This window comes from Hyperoodon ampullatus (genome assembly GCF_949752795.1).
Source record: "Hyperoodon ampullatus genome assembly, chromosome: 4".
Lineage (NCBI taxonomy): Eukaryota > Metazoa > Chordata > Mammalia > Artiodactyla > Ziphiidae > Hyperoodon > Hyperoodon ampullatus.
In genome coordinates this window covers 47,740,274-47,763,736 of record NC_136917.1, presented here as the reverse complement: position 1 = coordinate 47,763,736, position 23,463 = coordinate 47,740,274, and the positions used below count along the sequence as shown (strand labels likewise).

Sequence of the window (23,463 nt, the reverse complement as noted above, 5' to 3'; positions counted from 1 at the left end):
ATGGCTGAGGACAAACCTCCCTGGACAGATCTAAACAATTAGATCAAACAGCTAAGGGATGGTCTCCTTGCCTACAGGCAGTAGTAGCTACTGCAACCCTGCTAAAGGAGGTTGAGAAGTTAATGTTCAGACAGCCAATCACCATATGAACTCCACACCAGTTTCAAGCATTAGTAAGCTCTAAGGGAACAGAATGCTATCCCCCGGGGCAATTCAAGGCCAGGCTACACTTTTGGACACCTTAGTGGTTACTATGAAAAGCTGTCATACACTGGGAATTCCCTGGTGGTCCAGTGGTTAGCAGTCAGCACTTTCACTGGGGCACGGCGCAGCCAAAAAAACAAAACAAGATAAAAACAAAAAACCTGTCAAACCTGTCGTACATTAAATCCTGCCATCTTACTACCTACAGAAACAGGGCCCTTAGAACATGAGTGTATAGAAACAACAGACACAGTCTATCCCAGTTACACCGACCTAGGAATCAAGCCTCTCCCAAACGCTGAAGAGGAGTAGTTTTATGAGGGAGGGAAAAAGCCTGGTGGGATATGCAATAACCTCCCAGACCCAAGTCATAGAATGAAGAGGCCTACCCCCAGGGACTTCAGCCCAAAAGGCGAAACCGATGGCCCTCACCCAAGCCTTAGAGCTCAGGACAGGGAAGGCCTTAAATATTTACACAGATTCCTGGTATGCATATGCCACCCTACACAGACACAGGGCTATTTGAAGGGAAAGAGTTATGCTTACTGCAGAGAATAAACAGGTAGTACATGGCTTAAGCATACTGAAACTCTCAGAAGCAGTACAGATTCCAAAAAAGGTGGCAATGATTCATTGCTGGGGTCACCAAAAGGAGGATGCAGAGGATAATGGGAAACGACACGGTGGATGCAACTGCCAAAAAGGTGGCCTTAGAACCAGTAACTTGGCAACTACCCTTCATACTTTGAAGGTCAGATCCATCCAATAATTCCCCAATCTACACAGAAGAAATATTAGACAAAATCCCAAAATGGGGTTTCAATAGGGATTTGGGGAGTCATGGGTGGCTAGTTAATGCCCCAAACTGTAGCTTGCCAAGCCATCAGGGAGGACCATTAAGGATCTCACTATGGGAGGGAAGTCCTAGATAATTAGCTGGTTGAGATCATGGTGACCCCAAGCACGAAAAACATAATTGGTTGGGTAGTTGAGACCTGCCCCATTGGTGCAATAAATAACCCCAACACCAGAGCCCCCAGAGGCCCCCAGATAAGACCCATTCAAACCAGAGGGACAGACCCTGGAGAACACTGGCAGATAGATTTCACTGTCACACTGAGAGTACCGGACAATTTCAGATATAAGCATTCCCCACTAGAACTGAAAGGGCAGCTGAAGTGACTAAGGCATTACTAAAAGAAATAATCCCCAGGTTTGGGCTCCCAGGATCCCTACAAAATGATAATGATCCAGCATTTGTGTCTCAAGTGACGAGGGGGATAGTGAGTGCCCTGGGCATAAAATGGACCTTACACTCGGCCTGTCAAGAAAACTGGATTCAGGTTCTTCTGGCTGCTCTGCTCTACATGTGGTTAGTCCCCGGTGGGGATAAATTAAACTTAAATGCATCTGAACTCATGAATGGTAGATCCATTCCCCAAGCCCAAGAAGGGACACCTTAACCCCCTTGGAATGAAACAACTCAAGCTCTCCAGGTAGGAGAAACCATGAAAGCTCTCACAGAATACGGTAACCACGAGTGGCCTGCACACACTGACCTGGCCCTACATCCCTTCCAGCCAGGAGAGTGGGCGTACCTAAAAACATGGAAAACAGGCAGCCCACGAGATCAACTCACTCCTAAGTGGAACGGACCACGCTTCGTGATCCTAACCACCCATTCTGCCCTGAAGTTGCAGGGGATCACTCCGTGGGTACATCACACTCCAATGAAGAGGGCTCCTGAGCCCCAACCTCTGGAGAAATAACCCAAGACAACAGACACCATCCCCCACCCCCACCCCCCCACTCCACACTACTCTTGTGAACCTCTCTCCAACCTAAAACTCCTTTTCCAAAAAAAGGCAAAAGATAAGTAATTGTATATGCCAAGCAATAGGGATTTCAGGATGACTGGATTGCCCTAGATTATCTGTTGGCTGACCAGGGAGGGGGTTTGTGCATGTCAATACAACATGTTGCTTTTACATCAGTGCAAGTGGCCTGATTGAAGAAAGTGTAGACAGGCTACTAGAAAAACCAACTTGGCTAACAGAAGCCAGCCAGCCTAATCTGGCCAAACAAATTTTGGAGCAGGGTAAAACAAGCCCTCCCCAGCATCCTTGGTTTCTACGTTTCCTGGGTCCCTTAAGAACCATTGTCCTCTTGCTGATATTTGGGCCATGTAGTTTAAATTGTCTGGTGTCCTTTGTCTCCAAAAGATTAGAATCTATAAAACTTCAAACGGTGGTCGCTCAGGGATACGAAGTCAGGGCTGAGGCCAGTCAACAATCAAACATATCTCAAGGCAGCAGGGGAGAAGCTGTGCTCCTCCACCTGAGGTTATTTATGACAACACCCAAACTCGGCAGGAAGCAGTTGCAGAAGACAGACCCTCACCCCTCAGCACCCGTCAAGAATGAGGGGCAGGTCAAAAGAAAGAGGGGGGATTTGCCACTTTGCCAAAGGCCACTAGGGTCCCCTGGGGAAAATAAGATGGAATCTAAGTGATAAGGTCTAACCTCTTCTTTTGTGCTTAGTCTAGTTTCACTGGCCTGTAGAGGGCCGTGTGCAGAGGCCTTGCACCTAACCCATCGCATTAGCGCTCCCAGAGCAGAAGCGCTGTGCGCTGTGCTGGACACCCCAGCTTGGCCTGAGGTGAGCAGAAGCCTGCGCAGGACATTCAATTCAAGATGGCGGTGGCAGCAGCAGGTCGTGTGCTGACGCTGTACCCGGCACTCACCACGCCTGCCCCTCACCCAGGAGATCTCCACCCCGCCCGCCACTGACAAGAACCCTATAAAGTAGCCCCACTAATGGTCTTTCCGGGAGAACGTGTGCTCTAGAGCACCAGTTTGCACCTCTCCATTCTTTGACCACAGAATAAAGCTTTCTTTTGCTTCTGAAGTAGACCCTTCTTGGGGCCCGACTCCAAAGGGTCGGGAACACACCTTCTTAAATTGAACTCCCCTGAGGAGGAAATCTTGTCTCCAAGCTTTTTCAAATTTTTCTCTTTAAATATTACCCAGACGAGTTAGCTATTGGTCATCATATTTGTGTAATCAATATAAATTTGTGTTTGTGTTCTTCAGAATTATCCCACTCAGTTAGTACTAACTTCAACCACTGTTAGCTTCAATTTGCAGGCATTTTAATAAAATCTGTAAGATGTATTTCCCATTTTGTCGTAACTTCATACTCACAGGCCCACAACGAAAAGCCTTGGGTTCAAACTCAAATTCCAGAGTTAAGTCCTCAAATTTCTAGTGAAAGCCGTTCCTGCCAGGAGAGTTCTTAAAACGGAGTAGGTACGGACGCCACCGCAAGATTCCTGGCACAGTGCGCCTGTGCGTCATCGCCCAGTGGACCTTCTGCCGGGAAGGGAGTTGGGGACCGGGGCGAGAAACGCAGCGCTGGAATCAGGTGGAACGCGCCGGGACGACACCTCACGCCCGCCGGGATGACACCTCACGCGCGCCTGGCCTCTCGCTGCGCATGTGCGGCACCTCAGCGCGGGCATTCTGGGAGATGTAGTTTGCAGTCGGAGGAAACACGCTCCAGCGAGCCCCGCGCGAGGCGGCTTCTTCTGCGCATGTGTGCCCTCCAAGTCCTCACGGTGGTGACCCCGCGCGGCGGTGAGGCCCGAGAGGCTAAGCCCCTCACTTGGCTGGCCTTGATCGGGGCTGGAGGTGCGCCGTGCAGAGGAAGATGGCGCGGGTATGAGGTGGGTGGGGAATAATAGGGCTCAGCCGGACCTCGGGGTAGAGGCGTGGACCGGCGTGTGTCAAAAGCTACAGTGACCCTCCCCAGCCCGAGTTCGTGAGCCCCGGGTGGGCGGGCTCCCCGGACTGCGTTCTTACGGGTCGCGGATCGGGCGATGCAGGGGCTCTGCAGGTGTGGCGATCCGGAGCGCATCCGCCGGTGGCAGGAGCGCACAAGTGGTTAATGCCCGGAGCGCCCTCTGGGGTGTGGAAAGAGAACCAAGCTTTACTGAAGGTCTGAATTGTTGCTGGTGGAATGCTACCTGCTTTTCCAAAGGTGTCTAGCTTTAACCCCACAGCAACCCTGTAAGTCAGTTTTTCATACTATGGGTTGAAACCCAGTACGGTCGTGAGTATGGGTGATGAAATCTGTTCAGTTAGTAAAGACTAGTATTTTTATTTGCCAGTGCTTTTTAAAAGTTGGGTTATAATTTACGTAGAATAATTGGCACGTAACTTACAGAGAATAAAAATGTAAAAATTGTTGTATACACCCATTTAACCACCACACCATCAAAATACAAAACATTTTAATCCCCCAGAAAGTTCTGAACCTTCCCAGTCAATCATTCCCCCCGTATGCTGAGAAACAACCAGTTTTCCACTTTCTACAGGTTAATTTTGCCTTTATAGAACAACATATAAATGGAATTCTATAGTATGTACTCTTGTATGTGAACATTTAAAAAAATAAAATACTGTAAAATATCACGTATGTATCCCATGTAATAAGCATTGTTTTATGAAACTTACTATAACTACATATGTATTGTTTTTCAGTGACTATTTTTTTGAGCGTCTATGAGCCAAACACTTTCCTGGTGCTGGCTATTGACTATTCAGACAAAAATCCCTGCCTTTATGAAATTTTAGTTTTAGCTAAGTAGAGATAGTCAATAAACAATAAGCATAATAAATCAGTAAATTATGTAGTATACTAGAAGGTGATGTGTTATACACAAAGAAAAAGTAGATCTGGGTAAGGGAAATGGGAGAAGGGTTAATTTTAAATTAGGTAGACAGGGAGCCCTCCTTGGTATCTGACTAAAGTCTTGATGAAATAGTGGAAGTGTGTGCTGGCCAGAGGGAACAGCTAGCATGGACGTGAGTGTGCACACACAAACACACACACACCTACATTAACATTAGGTTGTTTTGTAAAATATATTTGTTAGCTTAATTTAAAAAGGGGTGGGCGGGTAAAGTCACTGGTACAACACAGGTATTATTTCCAATTTTACTGAGGCTCAGGAAGGTGAAGTGACTTGCTCAAGGTCAAATAGCCAGCAGGTAAATTCAAGCCCAGATATTTGTTTCCAACTCTCCTACTTTTTACAACATGTCTCCTAGCCTAAAACACAGCATTTGACTGAACTCTGCTCCTCCTCAGCTTAAACCACAGGGACCTGCACCTCAGTTCCCCTGGGGCAGATTCCAGACAGACTGGTGAATGAATCTCACCATGTGGACACTATATTTCCAAGTCTATAGATGTCTTTGCCTAGATCCTTGGTCCCACTGAGAACCCAATATTGGTGCATCCTACTTTCAAACTGTAGCCTATCTGTAGTCCTACAGCCCTGGTTGGAGTCCACAGAACTCATGACTAGAGGGTCAGAGAAGGGTGTACATCAACTACCACTTACATTTTGATAAATTTCTGACAACATCATTTTTGATTATTACAAATTTACTTGGGGGGTATATATCTATTTGACTAACCAGTTCTTTAATTTGTTCCAATTTTAAGTCTGTTAAAAAGTGCTACAACAGATATCCTTGTAGCTAAATCTTAGTGCAAATCTGTGGTTTTCTCTCAATGAATTCTGGAGGACCCAGGGGAAATTCTCCCACAGTGGCTTCTTCAACCCAACTGTTGAGGCAGCTGTGTATGGGTTGTTATGGTCACCTGTGTCAGGGTTTATTACACCAGTGATTCTGGAATCTTCAAGTCATACCTGGTCTCACATGGCTCATTCTCTTAAACCTATCTCTATCTTCATAGATCTCTGCCTTCACCCAAGGGTTACAGAAAATGACCAAGTCCCAGGTGAGTTAGTTTGTTTTGCTATACAGGACCAGTAGTACACGATTGTAAAAATGACCACATGAGCTGAAATAGTTCAAACCAATCTTAATAATCAATGAGATTTTCCCCATTGGTTATAATTATTCTGTGACCTTAAACTTTTTTGTCAAAACATTGAATCCTCTCTTGGTTATACAAGTATAGGGAAATAAAAAATAATAAAAACAAATATTTAGTACACTGTAATTTGAAACATTGAGAAAGTGTTTTATTCTTCGTTAAAAAGCTTATCAAGAATGGTTTGAACAGTGCCTTCTCATTGTATAACTTTTGACACTGAGTAAGCATTTTTTCTATGGCTTGACATATTGGCAAACTGGATCAGCTTCCAATATTTGATCCTTTGCATTTAGGACAGTCAGCTCTGGACATGTAGTGGGTACTCAGTAAATATTTGTTTAATGACTTATTATTAAATGAATGGCCTAATGGGTAATTATTTCACAAGTATAAAGTATTTCATATAGGAGTTTTGTGTCATGCACAAAATAGAACATAAATCTAGACAAACAGGCATCAAAGCACAGTGCTGGAGAAACAGAATGAGACCAGTTTAGTGTAATATCCCCAAAAACGAAGTGGGACTAAATTTTGGGAAGCATTGTCAACTAATGAACATGGTTAGAAACAAGTTGTCATGCGTTTTTGTCCATTTTATGCATTATAGATAATTTTAGTTGGAATAGGAATGTGTTGTTACAGAGACCAGTAACATTCAAGGACGTGGCTGTGGATTTCACCCAGGAGGAGTGGCAGTATCTGGGCCCTCCCCAGAGGGATCTGTACTGGGACGTGATGCTGGAGAACTATATCAACCTCATCTCAGTGGGTGAGGACCATTTCCCAGTGTTGATTGGTATGCGCCTGGTTGACTGCTTTTCCTTTCTCAGTTGCTCCAAATTGCCAGCCCTCTGAAATACTTTTACTAGTGTGGCTCTGAGTCTCAGTTGGTGACAACTGACAATCTTTGGGGAGATATGGCTACACGTTTGTTTAAAAAACCTCTTTTTAAGGTACAAGTGAGCACCTTTATCAGGCAGTCCCTGATGAAGCTGAGAGTTCAAAGGACCTGAAGCCCAAGTAGCTAGGTCCAAATCCCTTATCATTTCTAATTGACAGGATATAAAACCACCAAGCCTGCTGTGATCTACCAATTGGAACAAGGAGAAGAACCATGGATGGTGGAGAGAGAAATCTCAAGTTGGAGATACCCAGGTGAGTTAGGTGAAGAGTTGTGTGGATGGAAGTGAATGAAATGAAGTTCACAGTTGGTTAATGAGGGCTGGCATCTTTGAGAAATATCCTTCAGATTCTCTTCATAAAGGCCTCGGACCTTTGGAAATAACTAGGGACAGTTAACATAAATTTCATATCTACCTGAACACCATTTCTGTGTACCACCTTCACATATTAATGTGGTTTTTTTTGCATGGCTGTTAGAGTTACATTTTCTCCTTCAGGTGTATTCTGCCTGTGATCCCTATCAACTTCATTTAGGACCTTGAGAAGATATTTTTCTCTTTTTTAAAATTGTGACAAAATATAGTCAACATAAAATTTATTTTTTAAGTGTACAGTTTAGTGGTATTAAGTACATTCACATTGTTGTGAGACCATTACCACCATCCATCTCTAGAACTCTTTCATCATCACAAACTGAAATCATTAAACAATAACTCTCTGTTCCACCTTCCCCCAGCCACTGGTACCCACTATTCTACTTTCTATAGCTACAAATTTGACTATTCTAGATATAACTCATATAAGTAGAATCTTAGAATATTTGTCCTCTTGTATCTGATTTATTTCACTTAGCATAATATCTCAAAGTTCATCTATATTGTAGCATGTGTCAGAGTGTCATTCCTTCTTATGGCTGAATAATTTCCATTGTAGTATATACCAAATTTTATTTATCCATTCATCTACCAGTGAACATTTGAGTTGTTACCTTTAGTTGTTGTGAATATTGCTTCTATGAACATTGGTGTACAAATATCTGTTTGAGTCCCTGCTTTCAATTCTTTCAGGTATATACTCAGAAGGGAAATTGCTGGATCATGTGGTAATTCTCTATTTACATTTTTAAGGAATTCCCATGATATTTTCCACAGCTACTGCACAATTTTACATTCCCACCACAATGCACAAGTGTTCCAATTTCTCCACATCCTCACCAACACTTATTTTCTAGTTTTTTTAAATAAATAGTCATCCTAATTGGTATGAAGTGGTATCTCATTATGGTTTTGATTTGCATTTCCCTAGTGATTAGTGATGTTGAGCATCTTTTCATGTGCTTATTGGCCATTTGTATATCTTCTTTGAAGAAGTGTCTATTCAAGTTCTTTGCCTATTTTATTTTATTTTAATGTATTTATTTTATTTTATTTTTGGCTGCGCTGGGTCTTTGTTGCTGCGCAGGTTTTCTTTAGTTGTGGTGAGCGGGGGCTACTCTTCCTTGCAGTGCATGGGCTTCTCATCACGGTGGCTTCTCTTGTTGCGGAGCACAGGCTCTAGGCACACGGGCTTCAGTAGTTGTGGCTTGCGGGCTCTAGAGCGCAGGCTCAGTAGTTGTGGTACACGGGCTTAGTTGCTCCATGGTATGTGGGATCTTCCCGGACCAGGGCTCAAACCCATGTCCCCTGCACTGGCAGGTGGATTCTTAACCACTGTGCCAACAGGGAAGCCCCCCTCTTTGCCTATTTTAAAACTGAGTTGTTTCTTTATATATTCTGGTTATTAATCCTTTACAAAATATATGATTTGCAAGTATTTTCTCACATTCTGTGGGAATGTAAAATTGTGCAGTAGCTGTGGAAAATATCATGGGAATTCCTTAAATATGTAAATAGAGAATAGAGAATTACCACATGATCCAGCAATTTCCCTTAATAGTGTCCTTTGACACACAAAAGGTTTTAATTTTGATGAAATCCAGTTTACCTATTTTTTCTTTTGTTGCCTATGCTTTTGGTGTTACATCCAAGAAATCATTGCCAAATCCAACTCCATGAGGCTTTTTTCTGTATTTTCATCTAAGTGTTTGATCTTTTTTTTTTTTTTTTTTTGGCCACTCTGCGGTCAAGTGGGAAATTAGTTCCCCAGTCAGGGATCAAACCTGCACCCCCTGCAGTGGAAGTGCAGAGTCTTAACTACTGGACCACCAGAGAAGTCCCAAATAAGTGTTTTATCATTTTAGCTCTTTAAGTCTTTGATCCGTTTTCAGTTAATTTTTGTATATAACATAAGATAAGGATACAACTTCATTCTTTTGCATGTAGGTATCCAGTTTTCCTAGCACCATTTATTGAAAAGACTGTCCTTTCCCCATTGAATGATCTTGGTACTCTTGTAGAAAATCATTTAACCATATACATGAGGGTTTATTTCTGGGCTCTCTATTCTATTCCTTTGGTCTGTCTATCTGTCTTTATGTCATTACCACACTGTCTTGATCACTGTGGCTTTGTAGTATGTTTTAAAATCAGGAAGTGTTAGTTATCCAACTTTGTTCTTTTTTTGGAGTGTTTGACTACTCGGAGTCCCTTGAGATTCCATGTGAATTTTAAGATGGATTTTTCTATCTCTGCTAAAAAGTCACTGCAGTTGGACCTAGAGTTTTTGATCTTCATTTCTCTAGCATTCTAGCCTACCCGCCATCACCCTTGCGTTGTCATAGTGTCTTTTTTTTTTTAACATTGTATTAATTTCCCAGGGCTGCAATTTAAAAATTACCACAAACTAGGCTTAAAACAACAGAAATTAATTGTCTTACAGGTATGGAGGCCAGAAGTTCAAACTCAAGGAACTTCTGGCCTCATGGAGTTTGGGGCCCAGCATGGTGGTACATGAAAGCACTCTGGTTCCCCAACCTGTGAACTTTCTGAACCCCCTCCTTTAGGGTTTTTTTGGAGGCTCCATTACATAGGCACGATTGATTAAATCATTGGCCACTGGTGAGTACTTCAGCCTCCAGCCCTTCTCCCCTCTCTGGAAGTTGAGGCATGGAACTGAAAGTTCCAGCCCTCTAATCACATGGTTGGCTCCACTGGCAACCAGCCCCGATCCTTAGATGCTTCCCATAAGTCACTTATTAACATAACAAAAGACACCTTTATGACTTTCATCACTTAGGAAATTACAAGGGTTTTTGGAGCTCTGTGCCAGAAACAGGGACAAAGATGAAATATATATTTCTTATTATAAATCACAGTATCACTGGGATAAAAGATATGTGTTGAAGCCTCTGGGGTTCCAGTGGTAGATATAGAATAGAAATTTACTCACTTTCTTTAAAGAGTGATGACTTACATGTTGGGAACTGGGCCAGGAAGCTCAGTAGCATTGTCAAATTCTGAGCCAAGGGGTGCCTTTATTGCTCCGGATATAGGTAGCATAAATGTAACAGTAGTCAAGTACTGTCAGAAGTTTATAAAATATCAATAGATGAAAATGAAGATTGATAGGAATTTAGATACAGGGTGAGAAATCTACTGCTTAAGATTACATTAATAGAATCCAGATGCTTGGAAAACATGATATAAAGCAGAAAGTGGCAAGAACATAGTTGTCTGAGGATCAGTAATAATAAATATAATAATATCTAACTAGTGAAACATTACATGCTAGGCACTATTCTGAGTACTTAAAGGGATTGACTCGTTTAATCCTCACAAAACCCTGTAAGATAGGTGATATTATTATCCTTTTTTATAGAAGGGGAAATTGAGGCCCAAAGAGATTAACTTGACCTGTGTCACACATCTAATTAGTGATGAAACTAAGATTGTAATCTGGATTGGGAGCCCACATGCTTAACGACAATTCATTTTCCATCTGTGGTAGGTAGAGAGCAAGGTAGGGAGAGCATTTAAAGTCAGGATTGATTCAGTATCTATGAACTATTATAGAATAATATACACTCAGTAATCAGAATTTAGCAGTGACTCTAATCCTGAGGCAAGCTTGGCTTATCCTATGGCATATTTTCCTCTTACTGGACATAGGAATTCCTGCGCCCTCACACCTATACAAGAATGAATTACCATTATACTGGCTACAAAAGTGTTCCTGTTTACAAGTAGAATTGATGGTTTTATAAAATCAGTTTCATGCTGCTGGATGAATAGACAAGAGCTCAAAGACACTGGAAGCAAAGAGACAAGTGAAGATTAAACTACAGCAATCCAACAATGAGTTGATGAGACACTAGCTCAAATCTCTCTATTCCTCATCCAGTCCTTCCTTTATTTCCTCTAATCACCATTTTACCTTAGTCACTTTTATTTCTCCTAGATGGGCTCTTCCCATTGACCCTGTAGCAGCTGTTCTTCTTTGTTCCTTTTTACTACTTCTTGGCATTATTTCCATTTTTCTCCCCAGTTTACAAAGTCTTGTTTGCATATAGTCAAATATATTTATGTTCATTGTCATATTATCTAGTTCTTTTACTACTACTACAGTTTTTTTAAAAGTTGTGCCTTTCCTGCTAAGCTCAGGGGTATAGATTCCATTTAGCCTTGGTATTTCTGTTAGATATGGATACTGGGTCTGCAAGTAAAGATTCAATCTCACAATAGTGCAAAAAGCTATGAGTCATAATACGTTAGCAGAAATATTCACCGACATATAGTTTATTATGCTCCCTTCTAGAAAAAGTCTGGCAAGTTGATGACCACATGGAGAGGCACCAAGAGAACCAAGGAACACTTTTCAGGCATGTTGCATTCATTGACCAGAAAACTGTGACAGAGGAAAAGTGTAACAATTGTAACGCACTTGAAAATAGATGTCATCTGAGCACAGCCTTTGTTTCTTCAAAACAAAGACTCCAAAGACATGACTCATATGGTAGAAGTTTTAACTATTTAGACTTATTTAGTGGTAACAGAAGATATGCAAGAAAGAATGAATGTAGTGAATGTGGGAAAGCCTTCTTCCAGAAGTCAGACCTCATTATACATAAGAGAACTCATACAGGAGAAAAGCCCTTTGTATGTACTGAGTGTGGGAAAGGCTTCAGCAAGAAATCAAATCTCGTTATACATCTGAGAATCCATACTCTAGAGAAACCTTATGAGTGTACTGAATGTAGAAAAGCTTTCTCCCATAAGTCACACCTCATTGAACATCAGAGAATTCACACTGGGGAGAAACCCTATGAGTGTAATGAGTGTGGGAAAGCCTTTTTCCAAAAATCACAGCTCAATATTCACCAGAGAACTCAGATTGGGGAGAAACCCTACGTGTGTGATGAATGTGGGAGAACCTTCAGCATGAAGTCACACCTCTTTGTACACAGGAGAGAAACCTTATGTGTGTACCAGGTGTGAGAGAGCTTTCAGTGAAGTGTCCTGCCTTATTAGGCATAAGAAAATCCATACTGGGGAGAAACCTTATGAATGTAATGAGTGTAAAAAAGCCTTTTCTGAGAAGTCTGACCTCATTATACATCACAGAACTCACACAGGAGAAAAACCCTATGAATGCAATCAATGTGGGAAAGCCTTCAGACATAGCTCAGCCCTCTGTCGCCATAAGAGGACTCATAAAGAAAAAGTTTCTTAAAAGAGAAACTAATGTGGGAATATCTTCAACTAAAAATTACAGTGACAGAAAGCCTTCATTAGAAATCAAACCTTATTATGTATCAAGAAGTCTTAAGAAGAAGCCTATTAATTCAACAAATTTAAAGTATGTAGCTATATTTCTGTAGAAATCATATTTCAGATGTGATGCCAAAGTATTTCTTGAAGATATTACAGAAAGTACACCTCCTTGTTAAAGGATAAATGCTTACTGTGGACTACAAAGACTTTTGAAATATTAATAAGTGGGCTAGTCAAAACAAAATTAGAAAATCATATATGGACAGTCTGCAAAATATGAAAGCATTATATTCCAAACTGTTTACATTACATTATGCACCACATAACGTAAATCATATAGGTATTGGAATTGCTTATGTGAAGCTAACAATTACAAATATAAAATAAGTATTATATATGTAAAATGCCATTACCAATTATTTTCCACATTAAATAGTACTATTTTTTCTTTTTTTAATTATTTATTTTTAATTTTTTTTTATTTTTTGGCTGTGCTGCACAGCTTGCAGGATCTTCATTCCCCAACCAGAGATTGAACCCAGGCCATGGCAGTGAAAGTGCAGAGTCCTAACCACTGGACCACCAGGGAATTCCCTATTTTTTCTTCTTTTAACAAAGTATGAATTGTAACAAAACATAGGGCATCCTAAATAAGAATTCTAAAGTATAAAGTAAACTTTTTTCCTGTTGTTTGTTGGCATATATAAAAGACTCCTGCTACTTCTTGATCAGTGATAAGAGTATGTAAATGTATTGTTATTTACATAAAGTATATATGAGACAGATATCATATGAGAGTGAGCAAAAGAAAGTAGCCATGGCCTCTTACAACACTCACTACAATTTAAATAGTTGTTTTTGGTGACTAAATTACCCCCCCTTTTTTTTTTTTTTGAGGTACGTGGGCCTCTTACTGTTGTGGCCTCTCCTGTTGTGGAGCACAGGCTCCGGACGCTCAGGTTCAGCGTCCATGGCTCACGGGCCCAGCCGCTCCGTGGCATGTGGGATCTTCCTGGACTGGGGCATGAACCCGTATCCCCTGCATCAGCAGGCAGACTCTCAACCACTGTGCCACCAGGGAAGCCCAACCCCTTTTTATATACTGTTATTGTCCCCCCAGATCCATATGTTGAAGCCCTAGCCCCCATTGTCTCATAATGTGACTGTATTTGGAGATGGGGCCTTTAAAGAGTAATTAAGTTAAAATGAGGCCATTAGGTGGGCCCTAATCAGTCTGACTGGTGTCCTTATAAGAAGGGATTAGGATACCAGGGATACAGATACAGAGAGGAAAGGCCATGTGAAGAGACAGCAGGAGTGTGGCCTCAGAGGAAACCAACCCTGCCTGCCCCTTGATCTTGGACTTCTAACCATAACTGTGAGAAAATAGATTTCTGGTTTTTTTTTTTTTGGTTTTTTTTTTTTTTTGCAGTATGTGAGCCTCTCACTGTTGTGGCCTCTCCGTCGCAGAGCACAGGCTCCGGACACGCAGGCTCAGCGGCCATGGCTCACGGGCCCAGCCACTCCGCAGCATGTGGGATCTTCCCGGACTGGGGCACGAACCCATATCCCCTGCATCGGCAGGCGGACTCTCAACCACTGCGCCACCAGGGAAGCCCCAGATTTCTGTTTTTTAAGCCAGCCAGTCTGTGGCATGATTTTTTGGCAGTCCTAGCAAATTAATATACATACTATTATTCATTTTCACTGGATTACTTCATAAGTTTGAGTATACAAACTGTAAATACTACACAATCTAACAATATGATTGGAGGCGTGTTGTACTATGCACCATTTCTATCTATTTGGCATTTCCTAATTCACCTGTGATAGAATAATAAGAAATACTTTTCATTAGGATTTTACAGTTCAGAAATACAGGGACTTTTTTCAGAGAGAAGTATTCATTTTAAAAAATAAAATCCATTCAGTGGTGGGGGGGTAGATACCCTGTAAATTTCCATGTAAACATCCATGGCATTAGAAATCAACTTCTCCCTTATTTATTAATTTTAAATGAAACCTCATTTTTTCCTAAAGTGAGTTTTAACAGAGAATTATGTACACAGGTGAAAAATATACAAGAGGTGGTGTAGGAGCTCTCGTTCTGCAGGCAACCATATTCTAGATTCTAGATCTTCTTTGAGCCTTATTTTCTCTTCTGTGAATTAGAGATAACAATGCCCTAATTTGTTGGGTTATTGCAAAGATTATACAAGATAGTCTATGTACGGTATTCATAAGATGTTAGCTATTTTTATGTTTTTCAAGGGTACAATTGGAGCTTTAATTCTAATTAGAAAGATAGGGAAATGATTCACTGTAATCAGGGCTGTGATAGAGGGAGATAGAAAGGACTTGGGGGAGGGGGTGTCACATGCATCATTCTATTTCATTCTCACAAGGCTATGAGCCTGGAACCACTGCCCTACATTGCCCCGATATTAAGTCACTGATTTAGGGGTTGGTCCTAGAAGTGTATTGCCTGTGTAACAAAATAAAATATGTGACATTGGCCTAGCACTTGGGCAGTGAGAAAACATGTCAAAGGCTGAAAAGATGATGACAAACTGGCAAAACAATTGGTAAAATTGTCTCCATTACATACACCTACTGTGCTAACAGCTCTAGAAGATATTAGAGAACAGAGTGTTAGTAATGTTTGCTCACTGATACTAGCTGCATTTGGCAAGCTTTTACAAGAAAGAGATAAACTCAGGAAAAATTAGTGACTGACAAGCCAAAATAAAAGCAAATAGTCCAGAAATTTGGGGGCTACAGAATTTTTTTAAATTAATTAGTTTATTTATTTTTGGCTGCGTTGGGTCTTCGTTGCTGAGCATGGGCTTTCTCTAGTTGTGACGAGCAGGGGCTACTCTTCATTGAGGTGCGCAGGCTTCTCATTGCGGTGGCTTCTCTTGTTGTGGAGCACGCGCTCTAGGCGTGTGGCCTTCAGTAGTTGTGGCACGCGGCCTCAGTAGTTGTCGCTCGTGGGCTCTAGAGGGCAGGCTCAGTAGTTGTGGCACATGGGCTTAGTTGCTCTGCGGCATGTGGGATCTTCCCGGACCAGGGCTCAAACCCATGTCCCCTGCATTGGCAGGCGGATTCTTAACCACTGCACCACCAGGGAAGTCCCCCTACAGAATTTTTTTTAAAATTATTTCTAAACTTCTAATAGTTGAGAATGATTTTAAAGGTTTTGAGAATCGACAACCTGATAAACCTTTCAGTGAAATAAAGTGACTTAGAAGAAAGATCTTGTTGAAGTCTGATATCTTCAAAGTGTCTCATCTGCCCACCCCAGCTCCATGTTACAGGAGCTCAATTTTAGTCAGCTCCAACTGAGAAGACTTGGGCTCCCATTCCCAGCCTAGCTCTTTCTTATACAGTAGCTCTACCCAAGACAAGGTAGGCCAAGAATACTGGGGCCCTGATCCACCCCCCTCCAGGCTTTATGTTTGTAGGGCAAATGTTCCACGCCAGGGGGTGATGGAGGACGGAAAGCTGAAAGGACAGCAGGCTATTTTCCCAACTCCCACTCATAGAGCAGAGGTTCCATACGGGGAGGAGTAAATCAAAAAGACCTCGGGCTTCCATTTCTCCTCCCAAATCCCACTTGCAGGGAGGAGTTTCCATGCCAAGAGGAGAAACCAAGAAGCTTCCTCAGCTCCAATGCAATAGTGTAGACATCTGTCCAGGGAGAGAGGCAAGAGGGAGGACTGGAAGCTCCAGAGCTCCACAGAGGGACCTGACTTATTTTGTACACAGTGTGGAGGAATGCTTGACTTCAGACATTGTTGAAAACAGAGATCTTAGTGGCAAGCAATTAGAATTCTATTCCATAAAATAAGTAGCAACAAATGAAATAGCAGGCCACCCGAAAGTTTAACAGAGGGAACCAGAGAAATAGCTTAAAAAGTGCCCTGGAAGATCACAGTTGTCCCTGTCTGGAAAGCTGTGCACACATCTAGGTTTCACACTCAGAACCAACCGGAGCAGGCACTTGAAAGGTATAATCACTAACTGAACATAGGCCAGACTTGAAAGAATTCTCTAAGTCACACACAGATCCATTAGCAGAGAGTGGAAGCTTTACTGGCTCAAGGGACTTAGGCACACCTCTGACCAATCACTGGCTGAACATTACAATAATTTGGACCCAGGGGTGACTTCTAGGAAGCCAGGCTTGGGGTGGGAGTTGGGGGAACTGAGCAGTAACATCAGAGACTATACATGGTGAAGGAAAATAGACTTCACAAAATTAGTCCAGGCAAGCTACTTTAAAAAACTAACAAAATGAAACAGAGCAAATTCACAAGCCCTGAAGGGGACGTATCAGAACCTAAAGTTCCTACTAGGATCTAGTTCCTACTAGTATCTCAAAAACTGTGAGAGATGCAAAGAAACCGGAATAGTATAACCCTTGTACAGGAAAAACAGTGGCAATAGAAACTACCTTTGAGGAGGCCCAAATGTTAAACTTTTAAGGCAAACACTCCAAAAATAGCTATTATAAATATGTTCAAAAGCTAAAGGGAACTATGTTCATGAAAGTAGCTCATGAATAGAGAATGTCAATAGATAAAATTATTTGAAAGAACCAAATGAATTCTGGAGTTGAGAAGTACAATACCTGAAATAAAGATTCACTGTAGGGGATCAACAGTAGATTTAAGTTGGCAGAAGAATGAGTGAATTTGAAAATAGATCATTAGAGATGATACGATCTGAGAACAGAGAGAAAAAAAGAATGAAGTAAAATGAACTGAGCAGACTTCTGGTTTGTTATCTGACAGAAAGATCTTAGAATTTGTCACTATCATGTTCACAACCAGAAAAAAATCTGAACAAGTTGGAAATCAACAATTCTTCTCACTTCCTATAGAGAATTTAGGTTACAGGACAAACTCCTTCCCTGAAAACTAGAGAAAAAGGAAGATACTGAGAGGTTACTAGGAACAAGCTCACCAGAGGAGCCAGTATAGGTAGGAACACTTAGATTGTAATTGATGAATTGCTGGAGACTCAGTGTGAAGTAGACTGAGAGTTAAAAACTCTCAGGGTTCAGTCTTAGGGGGACCTCCACACTTTCATGAGTCGTCTCCAGGAACCGCCCCAAGTTCTTCAGGTAATGATCAGAAAAAAGTTCCTTCCTGCCTCTGACAGAGGGAGCAGAAAAGTAACCATTTTGAAATATACCCAGAGGATTCTGTTCTTTTTAAGATAGGACTTGCATCCAAAGAAACTGTTTTCACCAGAGCCTAAGGGAAGAACTATTTTTAAGAAGGGGCTTGCATCAAAAGAAACTATTTTAACTTGAGGGAAGGAAAATATTCCACTCCGCCCCTCTCTAGTCTTTGACATGAAGGAAAAGAAATATCCAACACGGCCCCCCTTTAACCTTCATGTCTCACCTGGGGGGCAGGAGAAGCTAAGAACACTTGTAAAAGTCACAGCCTCAAATCACAGCCTCACTAAAAGACTGGCGCCTAATCATAGGATTATAGAATGCTCCCCTCCCTCCACATCTTACCATCACATCAATCAACCTCTATAATAACAGTGGGTTACAGCTAAAATAACTGCAAAGCTCAGATGCTATTTGAGCAGAAGTGTTTAGAGAAAACTAAAGATAACACAGGAGACAAAAATAAGGACACGAGGAAATTTTACCTCTCACATCTACAGCTACAGCAAACAAAAAACTCAGCCAAGCTGCTAGCCAGGTAAACATAAAATTGGTGTTGGAGAATTGGTGTAGAAAAACGTGCACATTTGGCATCAGGAGTGGTGTCAGAAAAAAGATACCAGACCCTTCAAAAGTTTAAGGAGAAATGCTCTCTCAAACAAAATTTGAGGGAACTTGTTGCCAGTAGACCTGTCTTGCAAGAAAGGTTAAAATATCTTCCCAGAAAGAAGGAAAATGATATAGGTCAGAAACTCAAGATCTCGGGACTTCCCTGGTGGCACAGTGGTTAAGAATCCGCCTGCCAACGCAGGGGACACGGGTCCGATCCCTGGTCCGGGAAGATCCCACATGCCAAGGAGCAACTAAGCCCGTGCGCCACAACTACTGAGCCTGCACTCTAGAGCCCATGAGCCACAACTACTGAAGCCCGCGCACCTAGAGCCCTTGCTCCGCAACAAGAGAAGCCACAGCAATGGGAAACACGGGCACCGCAACAAAGAGTAGCCCCAGCTCGCCACAACTAAAGAAAGCTGGCGCGCAGCAATGAAGACCCAACGCAGCCAAAATAAATAAATTTATAAAAAGAAAAGAAAAGAAACTCAAGATCTCCATAAGGGAAGGAAGAGTGTTGGAGAAGGAATAAATTAAGGCAAAATACAATTTTTTTATTTTCCTTAGTCTTAATTGATCTAAATAATAAGTTTGTTCAAAATAATAATGGCAGTATATTGGTTGATTACAGCCTATGGGTAAATGAAAGGAATGACAGCAATGTCATAGGGATGGAGGGAGGAATTATCTTTTAATCTGTGTCTTTATACTTAAGTGAGTTTCTTGTAGACAACATGCAGCACTGCTTGCTGGTGGGAATGTAAAATGATGCAGCCACTTTGGAAAACACTCTGCAAGTTCCTCAAATGACCAAACATAGAGTTACCATAGGACCCAACAACTCCACTCCTATGTATATACCCAAGAGGAATGAAAACATATGTTCATGCAAAACCTTGTACACAAATGCGCAAAGCACTACTCTTCACAATAACTAAAAGGTATAAACCACCTAAATGTCCACCAACTGATGAATGAGTAAACAAAATGTGGTATATCTATGTAATGGAATATTATACGGCCATAAAACAGAATGAAAGACACAATTCAACATAGATGAAGCTTGAAAACATGCTAAGTAAATGAAGCCAGTCACAAAAGACTACATATCACATGATTCAATTTATATGAACTGTCCAGAATAGACAATTCTGCAGAGACAAAGAGTAGACTAGTGGTTGCTTAGGGTTGGAGGAGATGAGGAGATAAGGGGATTATGGCTAAAGGATATCAAATGTCTTTCTGAGGTGATGAAAATGTTCTGATATTGACTGTGGAGATGGCTGCACATGTCTGTAATTATACCAAAACCATTGAATTGTATATACTCTAAATGGGTGAATTGTGTGGTGTGTGAACTATATCTCCATAAATCTGTTTTTAAAGATTGAAGTGTTGGGCCTATAACATATAGAGGTATAATATATTTTACAGTGCAAAGGAAGGGAGAAAGAAAGAAGTTCTAGGGGAGTAAGGATGTGACATCAGGTGGTAACCTGAAACCACAGGAAGAACTGAAGAGTACCAGAAATGACAAATGTTTGTTTGTTTTTTTTAAGATTATTTGTGTGTATCCTTTCTTCTCTTAGTTTCTTCAAAAGACATAAAATTAGGGACTTCCCTGGCGGTCCAGTGGTTAAGACTCGGTACCTCCACTATAGGGGGCATGGGTTCGATCCCTGGTCGGAGAACTAAGATCCCGCGTGCCCCGTGGTGCAGCCAAAAAGGCATAAAATTATATAAAGCAACAATTATAACACTGTATTGTTGGGTTTTAACATACATAGACAAAATATATAAAACATAGTAGCACAAAAGTGGGCAGAGTGGAGCAAATTTTCTATATATCACTGGAATTAAGTTAGTATTAATCTGAAGGAAATATGATAGAGAGAGATTGTCTAAATCCTAGAGCAATATAACAAATAACAAATAGTTTAAAAATCAATAGATACTTAGCCCTCAAAAATGGAGAGCCTAACTTCTCAGTCCTTAAGTGTATGCTATGCCTAGTGATTTCCAAAGTGAATAGTATGGAAAGAAATGGGGAAATAGTAACTTTACAGTGGAGAAACGTGGGCCAACACTACCTCAGACAGATGACCAATGTCAATATCAACACTGATAAGTCATGTTGATAGCATGAACCCTCGATATAATGTGATGAAATGGTGCTTTACCTCTGTGGTCTTCCTGCCTTTGCAGTCCAAGCATGAGAAAAACATCAAGAAAATCTCAACAGGGGAACATTCCACAAAATCCTTAACCAGTACTTCTCAAAACTGTTGAGGTTATGAAAACAAGGAAAGTCAGAGAAACTGCTTCAGCCAAGAGGAGCCTAAGGAGACATGATCGCTAAATATAATGTAGTATCCTAGGTGGAATACTGGAACAGAAAAAGGACATCAGATAAAAACTAAAGAAATCTGAATAAAGTGTGGACTTTAGTTAATAATGATGTATCACCATTGGTTCATTTATTGTAACAAATATACCCTAGTAATGTAATATGTTAATAGTAGAGAAACTACTTAAAGTAATGGGATCAATGGTATATAAAGTCTTGACTTTAGATCTACATGCTAGAGAATCCACGAATGGAATCACTCTCTAGAAGTTGCAAAGACAGCCCTGTAGAGTGGAACAAAAGAGGCAGGGTAGGAGGGTGCTGGGCCCCTTCCTTTTTCCTTAAACAGAAATTACTTGAGAAGCATCCTGACACCTCCCCATACACAGGACATGATGGAAAAAGAGAGTTGGCAGGATTGGGAAGACCTAAGTGTATGAAGATTAAAGCATGATACACCTGTAGAAGATGGTATGAAGAACGGAATGAAGTCTGAGTAACACCCTGAAGGAGGGATGTCCAAAAGGGGGGTTGATGTGTCTAGGTGAACACATGAGCAGGAAAGGTTTTCTGTGATATATTTCTGTTAGGTTAGCAGATGGAATGCACATGTGAAGGGGGAGGCAGGGGAAGCATGTGGCGGCGGGGGTGCATGAGTCTGGGATTAGAGTGATTTCAGAAACAATTTGAAGCCCGGGTCTTACCCTCTGTTCACCTGATAGAACAGAAAAATCCCTTGGGGTAGGACAAACCTTGATGAAAGACCCAGACCTCCATCTCTTTCTCTCCCGAGTGACCAGTGTTCCTTCTGGCCCTGGTCTGCTGCAGGGCAGAAATCTGCTGAGTCTTCTCCCCTCCCAGGGAGTTATACCATCATGCAGCCTTGGCTCTTGGAAAGAGTCACCATCTTGTATTCTAATATGGGTCCCATATATTCTAATACGGATAAGGCCATATTGACCACTCCGTTCATACTTGCATCTCTCCCCACAAAGGCATCTGAGTCTGGTGGCTAATAGACTATTTCTTTCTAAAAAAAAAACTTACCCTGAGTACTTTATTCATGTCCTTTCTTCTCACTGGAATTTGCCTGCCTTATGGAACACAAAGATGGTTTTTGTGGTCTTCTCCTTATAAAATAGGTCACATAGATCTACAGGTGGGCTGTATTCACTTTCTCTAAGAAGATGTCACTTGGCTTGGGAATACCAGCCAGCCATGTCTGAAATTCCAGACACAAGAGAGCCCAGAGAACTGGGTGAGGCTGCCTATAACTGCCTTGACAACTAAACCACCGATGGATTAGAATTTTTAAAATCACAGCACCGTGGAAACAGAATCACAGAATTTTGGATCTGGGTGACAGAAATCTCACATAATCCAACACCTTAACAACAACAAAAAATCCTTATTTACTGATTGGAAGAAGTTTTTGCCCATGGAAATTGTTTGTTTGTCTGAACTTGAATACACAGGACAGGAATGGAAACATCTTCTTTGGTTGCTTGATGAAAAAAATAAAATAATCTTGAAACCCTGACAAACAGAAGCTATGCGGGAAAAGGAAAATTATTTGATCATAAGAGTCAAAAGCATTTACTCTATCAGGGTTTGAAGGTGCTGAAAGTGGAAAATTGAAAGTGAATGAGGTGGGGTGAGGAGATCAAGACAACTACTTCCTTCATCTCTTCCCTTGAAATTTCTTCATAATTAAGACTTTCATTCATCTACCTTTGGATTTAACAAATAAGGTATGAACTTTATTTTAACATGGAGGTGTGAATACCGCTACTTCTGAAATCAAGTTATAATTCCAGTCTAGTGGCAGCTTGCCTGGTGTGTCTCATGACCTTACGTAGACAATGGATACTTAAATATGACACCAAAAGCACAAGCAACAAAGTGAAAAAGTAAATAAATTGGATATTATCAAAATTTTTAAATTTTGTGCTTCAAAGGATACCATCATGTAAGTGAATAGATATGGAAGAAAAGAATGGGAGAAAAAATTTTGCAAATTATATATATGATAAGGGACTTGTATCTAAAGTATATAAAGAACTCCCATTGTAAAGAAAAATAACCCAATTTAAAAACAGATACAGAATCTGAATAGACATTTTTCCAAAGAAGGTATACAAATGACCAATAAGCACATGAAAAGATGCTGAACATCACTAGCCATTGGGGGAAATGCAAATCAAAACCACAGTGAGATACAATCTCATACCCACGAAGATAGCTATAGTTGAAAAGATGGACAACAGTAACTGTTGGAAAGGATGTATAGACATTAGAACCCTCATACACTACATTGCTGATAAAAAGGTGAAATAGCGCAGCTGCTTTGGAAAACAGTCTGAAAGTTCCTCAAAAGATTAATTCACTTCTAGATATATATCCAAGAAAAATGGAAACATATATCCACACAAAAACTTGTACACAAAATGTTCATAGCAGCATTATTCATAATAGCCAAGAAGTGAAAGAACTTAACTGTCCATAAACTTATGAATAGATAAATAAAATCTGGCATATCCCTCCAACGGAATATTATTTGGCTATGAAAAGAAATAAAGCACTAATGCATACTACACCATGGATGAACCTTGAAAAATTATGCTAAGTGAAACAAACGAGTCACAAGGACC

At 41.1% G+C, this 23,463-nt stretch overlaps 1 protein-coding gene across 1 annotated transcript; it reads left to right on the top strand.

Moving 5' to 3' along the window:
- Positions 1–4,263: 4,263 nt before the first annotated feature.
- LOC307051345 (zinc finger protein 300-like) lies at positions 4,264–20,809 on the top strand. The gene is made up of 5 exons (XM_079701632.1): positions 4,264–4,271; positions 5,971–6,015; positions 6,757–6,883; positions 7,174–7,269; positions 20,671–20,809. The coding sequence occupies exons 2-5, from the start codon at positions 6,001–6,003 to the stop codon at positions 20,679–20,681; spliced, it is 249 nt and encodes an 82-aa protein (XP_079557758.1). The 5' UTR covers positions 4,264–4,271; positions 5,971–6,000; the 3' UTR covers positions 20,682–20,809.
- Positions 20,810–23,463: the final 2,654 nt, after the last annotated feature.

Excerpts from the sequence above, each read along its gene's own strand:
- LOC307051345 (XM_079701632.1), top strand. Across the intron at positions 6,884-7,173 it reads TATCAACCTCATCTCAGTGG|GATATAAAACCACCAAGCCT; the intron begins GTGAGGACCATT and ends TCTAATTGACAG.